This window comes from Cyprinus carpio, chromosome B12 (assembly GCF_018340385.1).
Source record: "Cyprinus carpio isolate SPL01 chromosome B12, ASM1834038v1, whole genome shotgun sequence".
In the NCBI taxonomy this organism is placed as follows: Eukaryota; Metazoa; Chordata; class Actinopteri; order Cypriniformes; family Cyprinidae; genus Cyprinus; species Cyprinus carpio.
In genome coordinates, this window is record NC_056608.1 from 10,939,631 (window position 1) to 10,952,651 (window position 13,021).

The 13,021-nt window shown below is 35.6% G+C and overlaps 1 protein-coding gene across 1 annotated transcript; it reads left to right on the forward strand.

Moving 5' to 3' along the window:
* The first annotated feature begins 9,369 nt into the window (after positions 1 to 9,369).
* On the forward strand, positions 9,370 to 12,308 carry noxo1b (NADPH oxidase organizer 1b). The gene is made up of 8 exons (XM_042735317.1): positions 9,370 to 9,588; positions 9,674 to 9,754; positions 9,840 to 9,912; positions 10,280 to 10,463; positions 10,659 to 10,867; positions 10,964 to 11,083; positions 11,170 to 11,287; positions 11,477 to 12,308. Exons 1-8 carry the CDS (start codon positions 9,523 to 9,525, stop codon positions 12,042 to 12,044), a joined length of 1,419 nt encoding a protein of 472 aa, XP_042591251.1. The 5' UTR covers positions 9,370 to 9,522; the 3' UTR covers positions 12,045 to 12,308.
* Positions 12,309 to 13,021: the final 713 nt, after the last annotated feature.

Genomic DNA, 13,021 nt, shown 5'->3' on the forward strand with positions numbered 1-13,021 from the left:
CAACTTGTTGTGCATTTTTGTTTTATCAAAGTATCCTGAAAAAACAAAAACAAAATATATCATAGTTTCTACATAAATATTAAGCACCACAACTCTAATAAGAAATATTTGTTGTTTGTCAAATCATCATAATGATTTCTGAATGACCGTTTAACCTTTAAGACTAGAATAATGGCTGCTGAAAATTCAGATTGGCCATTACAGGAAAAAAAAAAATCACATTTTAAAATCTATAACAATAGAAATCAGTTTTTAAAAAATGCAATAACATGTCATAATATTATTGTTTTTACAACATTTTTTTATCAAACGCAGACTGAGCATAAATTGTAAAGCGATTTATTGTTCTGCTGAACTAAAGCACCAGTCCTATTTCAGTGTAAGGTCTCCTTATGTGAATACTGGAGGATCAAATGTTTGGCAGAAGTGAGACACTTGTATCACACTGTCATTTAGAAAGTAAAAACCTGTAATGTTACACAGATTTTAAAAAGCCAACACACTCCCTTTACAGGAATATCCAACACTAACCACATTCTTCATTGAAGATAATGAAATTCACTTTTCTGAAAGGAAATAGGATACTGATGAAGATACTAATGGCACTGGGTAAGGTTTTATTCTTAGAATACAATATTTCATCTGATAGTAGAAAGAAATCAGGGCATGTTTTCATTTGCAGAAGATACATAAGTATTTAGAAATGTTTTCTTTAGTAGGTATGGATTAAGGTTCAAATCAACAAAGCACTATATAACATTTCTGGAGCATGTCAAAATTAACCCACTTATTTAGACAAGCAAGTTTCTCACTTTGAAGCTGTGCTGTGTAGGAGTGTGTGTGAGGTGCACAGGGAAATGTATCAATTACAACAGCTACTTTTATTAGTAGAAGTTCCTGTAACATTCTTGTCAATCACTGTTGTCCTGTTCCTTGAACTAGACATCATACTTAATAAATAGCCTGCATTGTGTGTTTAAGCTTATGGTGTTTTTTTATTTATTTTTTTATTTGAAGCTTTTTCACTTTGAAGCTGTGCTGTGTAGGAGTGAGTGTGAGGTGCACAGGGAAATGCATCAATTACCACAGCTATTTTTATTAATAGAAGTTCCTGTAACATTCTTGTCAAACACTGTTGTTCTGTTCTTTGAACTAAACATTATACTTAATAAATAGCCTGCATTGTGTATTTATGCTTATGGTATTTATTTTTTAAATTTTCTTAGTGGTGCCTGGATTCTACATTTGCATTCAGTATTAAATTTATTGTACTGGTTAGTTGGGTTAAAATAGAAATTTATATATCCTGAATATGCAATATGTGGAACACTTGTTAATTATTTATATACCTGGTAATATTAATTCAGGTGACCTCAATGCATTCTGAGAAGAGAGCAATGCAAACACTGACTTCTTGTGACATGAACACTGAGAAAATTAAATGAAAATGAAAAAATAGGGCAAAATGTGTATTAATATACTTTTTTTTTTTTTGCATGCTTTTTTATTTTGCATGTATTTTGGATTTTGCACTTTTACAGGTTTGCATTGTGGATGATGATTTTTCCCTCAGTCTGAGTACACAGCCTGGCCAAAAACACTTTCAAATACTTAAGATTCTATTTTTCTATTCTATTTTAAGTTTTATTTTTGTTATTTCTGACATTTACTTTTGAGGTATATAGCGCTTTAAACATACAGATTCACATTAATAAACAGGAAAATAACAGTTTTAATTTTGTAAAATTCAACAATTATGAAAACAAATTCTGTTTCAGCTGTAAAGCAGCTCTACAGTGTCATTATTCAGCTCAATTTAGTTCAATGTTATTTTAGTTCAGTTTAATAACTGTCAATGTGGCAAAGTTCATCAATTATGAAACTAGTTCATTACATCTTTAAGAAGCTGCATAGCATTCATGCTATTATTCAGCTCAAGTCATTTCAATAACAGTGTCAAAATTAGTCAAATTTAGTTTCATTTTCCAGCTCAATTCAGCTCATCCTATAATGTCAGCACAGTTAAATCAATAATATTACTAAATATATATTTGCCTTTTAAATCCAAACTGAGCAAGTCACAGTTGACAGTTGCGAGGAACCTAAACTTCAGGTGACAGTTACAGTGAAGAGAAAAAAGCTTGGCTCAGTCCTACAATGCCATAAAAGCTAACCCACTGCCAAAATGGCTCATGAAAAATACAAAAGAAAACAGCAGCAAAACATGTTTTCATTTTTGGAATAACTGTCAATGAATCATGTGTTGGAAATGTTTGTGAACGTGCACCACAGATCAATGAAGGCTGTTAAACAATTTAAAACTGTTTTGAAATATACAACTTATTACTCAACTGTATAAAGGCATGTCAAGTACAAGAAGAGTTGTTGTTACAACCTACCCCACTACTAAAAATGATTATTATTATTCTTATAATTATATAACATCTCTAAAAAATGAATTGTTTTATATAAGGCATTTAGGTAGAAGTTTTGTGTTAAACAAGAGACATAAAATCAATACTGTGAGTGAATGGAACATTCCTGTTAGTTCAGTGAATGCAAAAAGGTTCTAACAAGTAGGTAATTAAAGAAATGCAATGTCCAATCACTGATCTAAGATATAGCCTAACTAACATAAGAATTTGTCTCAGCCACAGTAAACTGTATAGTTGTAAGACATGCAGAGTTCAAAGGTCACTCTGCATAACATCATACCTCAGATCTCATTCACGAGAGTTTATGAGTCAAAATAACACTCAAGCGTCTGAATTGTGGATCTGATTATTTACTGCTGAGAATGAACCAGGAAAAAGCTTTCCACAATTGTTTCCCTTATCTGAGGTACTACGTGAAAACTTTCATGTTCCTGGGCAAACATTCATATTCCATCCATCCATCTTCATACAGTCTATCAGAGTCATTATTTACGGGAAATGGCCCTGTCTGTGTCAGCTGCCAGACAATCATGTTCTAACATTTAACTAACAGCATTGCCTCTTGGGGGTATCTTTAAAGAAAGTGCAACTTTGATGAGTTTAGAGACAATGGCATTTTGTGCATCCAGGTTATGCAACATTGTTTTATTTAATATTAAAAACTTCATTGTCCAACTTCCTTGGTAGAAAATGCTCAAACACTGTAATGCTTTGTGCCAAGACCGCATTTTCTTCTTTTAACAAAATTTCTGCATTCTCTTTTAGAATCCATTTATTAAAAGCCTAAAAACAAAGAAACATAGAAACACTTGAATTGAAATTGCCATCTTGCATATACTTGGTCATTAGTTTATGTCCTCTAGAGGATGTTAAGGCTAAATAAATGTTTACTTGTCAGCATGATTGATTATTCAGGATATTCTCTTTTGTCCAATATGTAAACGTAAGAGAAAGAACTGGAAAGTTTGCTTCTCTGTGTAATATGAGCAGCATTTCTTTATGTGATTACAGTAATTGTGACCAATGCAGTGAAAGCAGGCCACCTCAAAGATCCAAATGCATGTTCGAGGCATATCAGGATGCTCATTTTCAATAATTAACCCTTTACAAAATGACAGTATTTAATGGCTATTCAGACTAATTCTTGAAGATATGTCACAATTCAAAAGAGGATTTTATTTTCTAGCTGTAAAATGTCTGGGTGATCGCTTGAATATGTATTCGTCCATGTGCACACCATGTGCAGTACTGCATATTTACAAACTGACTTCTGTCTTATGTTTACCATTAGGTTGGGTTTTTGAAAAACAGGCCGTAAACACGGAGTCATTTCTTGGACATGACAAAAGTCCTTCCTGTAACAAGAAGTATAATTTACTCTTTTTCCTTGTTTGAGTGCCATAAAGTTTACTTCTCCAGTTACTCACCTCTCTGAGAAGCACTTCTTTTTATCTCTAATGACAGCAGTCATAAATATACATCTATATAATAATACGCTTTTGTGGAATCAATTTATTTGTTTGCACGTGCTTTAAGAGATGGATTATTGCTGTAGTAATTTACTCTCAAAACAAATGTTTTACTGTTCTGATATTTATTAATTCAAAGGTGTGGAGATTTTCAATTTATTTGAAGGCAGTTCTCAGTGTTTTTTATGAGTCATGGACTTTCTTAAATGACACGTTATGTTTAATTTATCAAGGTCATGCCAAGAGCCAAAATAAAAACAAGACAATAAAAATATGGCAATAATCTTAACACCTATTCCCAGAATAGTTTACTCCTGTTACTGTCAAGTATTGGGCCACCCTTTTGTCAAAAATAATCATCTATTTTTTTTGCACTACAGTATGGTACACAGGTGTGTCATGCAGAACTGTTACTTATGAATTTTAACCCCTTACTAGTATACCCCCATTTTCAGCATGGAGACAGAAATGACATGAATATGAAATGAAATTACAAAATAAAAAGGTTTCTGCTTATGAGTCTTTCTGACTAAACATCATTTTAGTGGTATTTTACCTAATACAAATTAGTTAAGGCCCAGTCACACAAGAACAACAGCTATAACATGTTATATTAATACAACAGTATTACATGTTACCATTGGGAGATCTCTTTTTGGGAGAAAAACTAATGGTATGCATAGTCGATATAAAAAACTGGATGATGAATAATTTCTTTCTGCTAAATTCTGAAAAAAAACAAAAAACAAAAAAAAAACAGAGGTGTTAATTATAGGACCTAAAAACTCTGCATGTAATAACCTAGAACGCCTAGGTGTGATATTTGATAGCAACCTTTCCTTAGAAAGCCAGCGTTTCTAGCATTTGCAAAATTGCATTTTTCCACCTCAAAAATATATCTAAATTACGGCCAATGCTCTCAATGTCAAATGCAGAAATGTTAATTTATGTGTTCATGACCACAAGGTTAGATTATTGTAATGCTTTATTGGGTGGTTGCTCTGCACGCTTATTAAACAAACTCCAGCTGGTCCAAAACGCAGCAGCTAGAGTTCTTATTAGAAACAGGAAGTATGATCATATTAGCCCGGTTCTGTCAACACTGCACTGGCTCCCTATCAAACATCGTATAGATTTTAAAATCTTGCTTATTACTTATAAAGCCCTGAATGGTTTATCACCTCAGTATTTGAAAGAGCTCTTGTCACATTATAGTCCTCCATGTCCGCTGCGTTCTCAAAACTCTGGCAATTTGATAATACCTAGAATATCAAAGTAAACTCTGGAATAACCTACCTAACATTGTTCGGGTGGCAGACACACTCTTGCAGTTGACCCATCTCTTTAACCTGGCTTACACATAACACACTAATATGCTTCTAATATCCAAATCCGTTATCCATTTTTAGGCTGCATTAATTAGGTGAATCGGAACCGGGAACACTTCCCATAACACCCAATGTACTTGCTAAATCGTTAGAAGAATGGCATCTACACTAATATTAGTCTGTTTCTCTCTTATTCCGAGGTCACTGTAGCCACCAGATCCAGTCTGTATCCAGATCAGATGGTCACTGCAGTCACCCGGATCCAGTATGTATCCAGCCCAGATGGTGGATCAGCACCTAGAAAGGGACCTCTTCAGCCCTGAAAGACAGCGGAGACCAGGACAACCAAATAAAGACCTTGTCTCAGACCAGATCCAGTCTGTATCCAGATCAGATGGTCACTGCCTCTGCACAATCTGACTTTGCTGCAGCCTGGAATTGAACTGTTGGTTTCGTCTGGCCAGAGGAGAACTGCCCCCCTGACTGAGCCTGGTTTCCCCTAAGGTTGTTTCTCCATTCTGTCACCGATGAGGTTTTGGTTTCTTGTCCCTGTTGCCTCTGGCTTGCTTAGTTGGGGACACTTCATTTACAGCGATATCGTTGACTTGATTGCAAATGATTGCACAGATACTATTTAAACTGAACTGAGCTGCATGATGACATCACTGAATTCAATGATGAACTGCCTTTAACTGTCATTTTGCATTATTGACACACTGTTTTCCTAATTAATGTTGTTCAGGTGCTTTGATACAGTCTGTTTTGTTTAAAGCACTATATAAATAAAGGTGACGACTTGACTTGGCTATAAGAATAATCTATATTCTCATTTATGTAGAATGATTCATTTCTCATCTGTGTGATTGTGGCCCAATGCTTGTGGTTTTGGCTCAGTTTCAGAAACCCTACTTGGGCCAGTCCTGGCTAAGTGTACCATTTTGGTTGGCGTGATTGTGGCCCAATGTCAGTGGTGTCAGCCCAGTTTCAGAACCCAGACTCGGGCCAGTACTGGCTAAGTGTTTCATTTCTCGTCTGTGTGATTGTAGCCCAGTGCCGGTGGTGTCAAATCAGTTTTAGTACCCAGACTAGGGCCAGTACCGACTAAGTGTTACAATTCTTGTTGGTGTGATTGTGGCCCAAAACAGGCAGTTTTGGCTGCCAGACACGGGCCAGTGTATATGGGCCAATTCTGGGGCATCATTCATCCCATGTCCATGCCAAGTCTGGCAACCACAGCTGGGCTGAGTTATTTCATCAGGCCTGCCGGATCTGGGCTATTATTGGGCTTAACCGTTTTGGCTACCTAGGGAGGGTCAGTACATTTTCAGTACATTCAATTTTCATTTTTGTGTGAATTATTTCTCTAAAGACCCTATTCTACTTGATGTAATTGTAATTGATGTAATGTTTTGTTGGTATAAATAATAATAGTGACTGACCAAATTAAATGATATGGCAGTAAGGTACCAAAAATAATGATGAAAGATAGACATGTTTAATTCCTGGCCATTATTAATGCCTTAGTTGCACAACTATTTTAATGCTCTGATGACTATTTGTAGAAGGTGTAGGTGTAGCTGTAGATCAGTTTTATTTTCCCTGATACATTCACTTACTAAATGTAGCTGTTACAGGAAACAAAAAGAGAAACTAGCTTCAATGAATGCATAGTTGTCTAACACTGATACTAAGTACAGAGAAATCTTACCTGCTCCCCTCCCTAACCTTTCCCAAACAACTATTTTTAGAGGACAATTGGCTTCACATCTGTTTTATTAATTAATTAAATGTTTAATTCGTCATTGTCGCAATAGGTTGTGTACACATTTTTTTCTTGACTACAGAATACAGTTCCACAGAAAGAAAATAGTTCATTCTATTGACATTTTTTTTGCCAGTATTCATACAACCGTGCATGTTCATTTATCTGTTTAATTTTTTTTTTTTATTGTATTATAAAATATATACGTGTGTGTGTGTGTGAGTGTGTGTGTGTGTGTGTGTGTGTGTGTGTGTGTGTGTGTGTGTGTAAATAAACTTTTTCTGGTATTTAGAGGTTGGAGGTTTCTAGTAAAGAAGAAAAGCAATATTTCAAAAATACTTTGCCAATTTTTATAAGGGGTATTTTTTTGGGATTTTCCAAGACATTTTGTTCATCACTGCAGCTGGCTCTAGATCAAGTCTGTGGGCACATATTTTTTCCTGGACTGTCCCAATTGAGTGGGCGGTGTGTATGGCTGAAATGGGATTAATTTTCAGCCCTGGAGTTTCATGCCTTAGACCGGCCCACTTTAGTTCACAACTAGGCCTATTAAAATAATTTAATTAAGACCTCAGTATATAAAGGCCTACGTCTGCAATAGTAAACGGTTCCCTACAGCCTTGTAATTCATTGTATTTTTGCTCACATATCTTCAACAAGGTTTTTTTTTTTTTTTTTTGTTTTTTTTAAGAAAATGGAAAATAAGGGACAATTGTAATTCTTTATAAGTAAATAAGAGAAGTTCAAAATATTTGTACTGTACCATAATGTCTGCCTTAAAATTTCTCAGAAATAATCATATTTGTTTTGTTTAACCTATTTATGTACAATTAACTATTCTAAAAAGAATTTTAATGTAATACAAAAAAAAAAAAAAAGTCATCAGCCTAAGTAAATTTTATGGTTCTATAAGTACCATTATAGAATTGTGACTACACAAGTAGTGTAGTAATTTAGGAGGTGAAAATACTGTGAAATTACATATATACAAATTTCATGAAATTTTAAAGCATAACAACTGAATGTCTATGAAGCTTTAGTCAATAAAGCATTTTTTTTAAAACAATGGCACTTAAATTTTTGAACTAAAATTTGGATTGCAACCATATTGCCTATAAATTAATGAAAATCCATATTTTTAAATGTAAAACTTAGAGAGTGTGGCCTACTTCTGGTCCTTGGATTTGTACTTAGGTGCAGTTGATAAAAATAATAAATAAAAAGAGTGGGGCTGCTGTGAGTGGATGCCTACGACAGCATATCTCAACCCCAGTGGCATGACAACACTGACCCTCGTGGCCAAAAAACAGACCGGCCCCACGGGAATTCTCCCGGTCCTCCCAATTAGCCAATCCGGGCCTGGTGGTGCGCGAAAAGCACGTGTTTTGGGCCTTTACCCAGATAGCCAAAACGTGCGTCTGGGTCCTTTCCCAGGTGATGATGTTGGCATGCAGGAGGCATGACAAACCCTCACTGTTGATGACCTTGAGCTGATTCTGCAGAGGAGTTTTGGCGGTTCTTCACAGGCCGCTGTGACGCCAGCAGCTTCAGATCAATGTTCTAGCTGTCTGCCCTCTCATCACCCTCAGTTTGAAGACACACCTGTGAGCCTCACTTAGCCTGTCCACCTTCACAAAACCACCAGGTCATCATGGAAAAATTACTAAAGGATGACAGCCATGAATGGACTGCTCACGTTGGTTATTTTGATGAAAAGTCATAATCCCTTACGGGAAAAGTCCCAGTTTAAACTCTTGGAGCTGGTCCTGGCAGAGAAAAATGTCAAAAAGCCATCCAGATAAACAGACAGATACTGTATATAGACAGATAGATAGATACTTATATAATATATACAGTAGATAAATAATTAATGTCTATATTGCCAGGTACAGTATAGCCAGACTGTATAGACAGACAGACAGACAGACAGACAGACAGACAGATAGATAGATAGATAGATAGATAGATAGATAGATAGATAGATAGATAGATAGATAGATAGATAGTCACAATTGTAGTAGCTTGTCAGACAGATAGATCTGATTGTAGTCACTCAGATATAGAGATACTAAATATCTATATATATCTATATATCTATATAATAGGCTATAATTTATATGATTTATTATTGTTGAATGTTTATGTATCTATATATCTATTTGATTGGATATATTGTTAGATAGATAGTGTTGTTTGCATCTTAAACTGCTGTCATACCATGGTTTGAAGACAACACTGATGTTTTGTCAGTGACAAATATTGTGTCACCTTGGTTTGACGTTTCATTACTGATAAATATTATAAGTGCATATTGTGCAATAACTTCTCCCTCCCGGCGCTCAATTCGCACGTGCGCGCAGCCGCTTATCCGAGTATTCGCTCAGCTTTCTGTAAAGGTTCACGTGAGATAAACAACACGCCCATGTCTGGCTGGCTATAAATGAGGATGAGGATGCTGGTGATGCTGAAAGAGAACTAGAGAGAATAGAGTTCATACCGTGATCTCGTCTATCTAAACCGCTTCAGCCATGAGTGAACCGCGCTTTCCTGTCGACGTCCAACTTATAGGAGTAATGAAGAAAGACAAGGACAAAGTATGAATATGTTGTATATTAGTAGGATAACTTTAAATATTGCTAAGATAATTTGTTAATTTGTTTGTTTGCTTGTTTGTTACAGAAGTTCATGACTTCAGTGCTATGGTCAGACCAGACTGAACTGATAGTGTACAGATCCTTTTGGGAATTCAAAACGCTCCATGTAGGTTTTACAGTCATTTACATAGCACAAATGGTTACTATAAGTGTAAAAATCACCAGCTAACTAGATTTTCTTGTTTTAACAGAGGCAACTGAAAAAGAAGTTTACTGTGGAGAACCGTTTTCGCAAAGAAGATAGAGTGCTTCCCAGATTTGGAGGTATGATTGATTGGCAGTTTTTAGGTGATGAAAATGTACATAGTTTTGTCACATTTAAATATAGTAATTTCACTCATGTCAAAAAATAGCCTGTTATTGTAAATATAATGCTTTAAGCCTATGATAGCATGCATAAAGTAGCATTACTGGTTTGTTATGCTCATATGCAAGGGCTTTCAGATAATCATAAATGATTATTATTATTACATAATGCATTACTGTAATACATTTTTATGTTGGAAGAAAACATACAGCTGAACTTTAGTTGCAACTCTGGCCATTAACCCTCTGATGGCACCTGTTAAAGGTTTTTTTTATCCAAATTGTATTTGTTTTGTTGTTCAAATATCACTTCTGTTGTTTGCAGCCCAGTTCATGGTGACTTCGTTTCAGCTGAATGGTCTGCATAAGTCAGTGTCTCGTCTAAAGTATCTGGAGAAATACTGTTCCAACCTGTTGCAGTGTGACACAGCTGTATCACATTCCACAGAAGTTATTCAATTCTTCTTGCCAACTGAACAGGAGCTTCGGCCAGAATATACCCAAAACAGGTATGTAGACTATTTCCCTGCAGCAAATAAGCAGACAGCTTCAGCTTGCCAAACACATGTATAATATGTACGGTAGTTCAGTTCATATTTCTGACTTGATCTGTTTATGATTGCCAGAATTTATTGCTAATATGAACCAGGTGGAAAGTGTTTGTGCAGTAAATGTCTGTTAAAGCTGCTCTCCTCTCCCTGCAGTATGATGATTCTGCAATCAGACAACATCAACACTGTCAGAGGAGGACCTGACTTAGCCAATAAACATCTGAGCAATGGCAACGTGACCCAGCCTTTTGTGTCCAAGACATATCGATGTGTGGCTCCATATGAGACCAAAGATACAAAGAACAGGCCATTTAAAATAGCTGTGGATGAAAGACTGGATGTGTTGATCAAAGACAAAGCAGGTATGTATCTTCTACTATAAACAAGATAAACGAAAGTGTATAGTAAACTTCTTTACAGTCAATTGATATTTTTGTGTGGGCGTTGGTTCTGAACAGGTTGGTGGCTTGTTGAGAATGAGGATAAACGTCTAGCTTGGTTTCCTGCTCCCTACTTGGAATTATGTGATGAGGAAGAGGAAGAGAAAGAGGATGAGTTTGATTCATCAACCTTTGAAAGTAAGACACGGTTGTTACATAAACTTTCTGTTGCAATGAATCTCCAAAGATAACCTTGCTAATATAACATTTTCTTGCTCTACTAGGTTCTCTGTACTGCGCTACAAGAAGTTACACCTCAAAAAAAGAAGATGAGCTCTCTCTTAGCATCGGCGCTGTTGTGGAGGTGTTACAGAGGTCTGATAATGGCTGGTGGCTTGTTAGGTAATTAAAGTTGTTAACTCAAATTACAAACTATTGTAAGACAGATGTATGAATAGACATACAGTATATATATATATATATATATATATATATATATATATATATATATATTAAAATGATTCAGACATGTACATGGAGATTTCCCCATACAAAACATACTGTTACCTAAATCTTTTATTCCTTTCACAGATATAACAGAAAGGCAGGTTATGTGCCCTCCATGTACCTGAAGCTCTACAGCAGCCCTAGCTTTGGCCTTCAGTCACTTCAGAGGAAACTTCACAGCTCCACTATCAACTTGTCCTCCAGTAACTCTTTCAAACTGGAGCCTCAGGTCCGCTCACAAAACAGAATGAATAGTTTCCTTAAATCAAACTCTCTGGAAATGCTGTCAGAGCCGGTACAGCATGAGGAAGCTGGCAGCTTCAGTGATGATGGAGCCGACTTCAGCTTCAGTTCCTCAGACAGCACCTCCATGAGCCCAAGTATGTCCAGCTCAGAGGGGGAAGAGGGCCTGAGACAGCAGGATAGAGAGAGAGACAGCAATGAAAGTGATATGTCCAGTGGTCAGTCCAGCCCCACCAGCTCAGACACTGATCACCCAATGAAAGGAGTTGGAGTTCCCAGGGTGCCACCCAGACCACAAACTCAGGAGATCCTACGTCGCTGCACAACTTACACCCGAAAAGTTGCTCTGGCGACTTCAGCACGCCTGGCCCCTGAAACAGAAGTCATGGTAGATGAAGGGAGAGCATGAAAGGGGTGCATATGACAATGAGAGACTCTTTGTTTTTATACCTTCTTTTTGATCGCCTTTGAGTATAATACAACAATTTTAATATGGGTTCTTTGTAATCCTTGGTGGGGCTATATAAATAGTATAAATATTGAATTAATCAAATATATTAAACATAACCTGTTAAAATTAGTTACAGTGTACATATTTAAAGTTTCTTAATAAAGTTTTCTTCACACAGTTTTATTTTTTTTATTAACGTTGTATTCAGACTGTTATCTTTCATCCTGGAGCTAATGTTCTTACATACTGGAATATATATATATATATATATATATATATATATATATATATATATATATATATATATATATATATATATATATATATTTGTACTTTGTATATATACCTGCACAAGTTTCAATAAATGTTTTAACTTCATTTTAATGCTTTTGATGTCATGACATTTTTTCATGGGAACTGGTAATTTAATATATACAGGCACATATTTTCACACACATAAAGCATATTAGCACACTGGTCTATCAACATATTTAGAATGATTTTTGAAGGACCATGTGACACTGAATTATTCCAAACATTTATATGTATGTATAACATAAGTATCTGTCAAAAAGATGAACCAAGTTCTAGAATAGTCTAACTGAATAGAATACAGAAGCAAGTACTCAAAGATTTCCATATAATGAAACACTGATAACTACAGAGACTGTCAGTGTAGAACACCAGTTATTCCACTCAGTGCTACTATACATATGGTGTTATCTTAAGAATATAAGTGTAATTGTTATCATCATCAAAGAATTGAGTTTGTTCTTGTGAAAGTTCCTCTGTGTAATTATGTCGGTAAGATAATAAAGTCAGCTACTGCTAGTAAACTTTAAACATGAACATAAGGAGTGGCTGAGATTTATTTAAAGGAAGCTGCATTTCCTTATATGGAAAATTTAATCAGACATTCTCAGAAACAGACTGTC

Bases quoted from the DNA above. Each gene is read 5' to 3' on its own strand.
- noxo1b (XM_042735317.1), top strand. From the start codon at position 9,523: ATGAGTGAACCGCGCTTTCCTGTCGACGTCCAACTTATAGGAGTAATG. The intron at 9,755-9,839 runs GTAGGTTTTACA...TTGTTTTAACAG, and splicing joins GGGAATTCAAAACGCTCCAT to AGGCAACTGAAAAAGAAGTT. The intron at 10,464-10,658 runs GTATGTAGACTA...CTCTCCCTGCAG, and splicing joins CCAGAATATACCCAAAACAG to TATGATGATTCTGCAATCAG.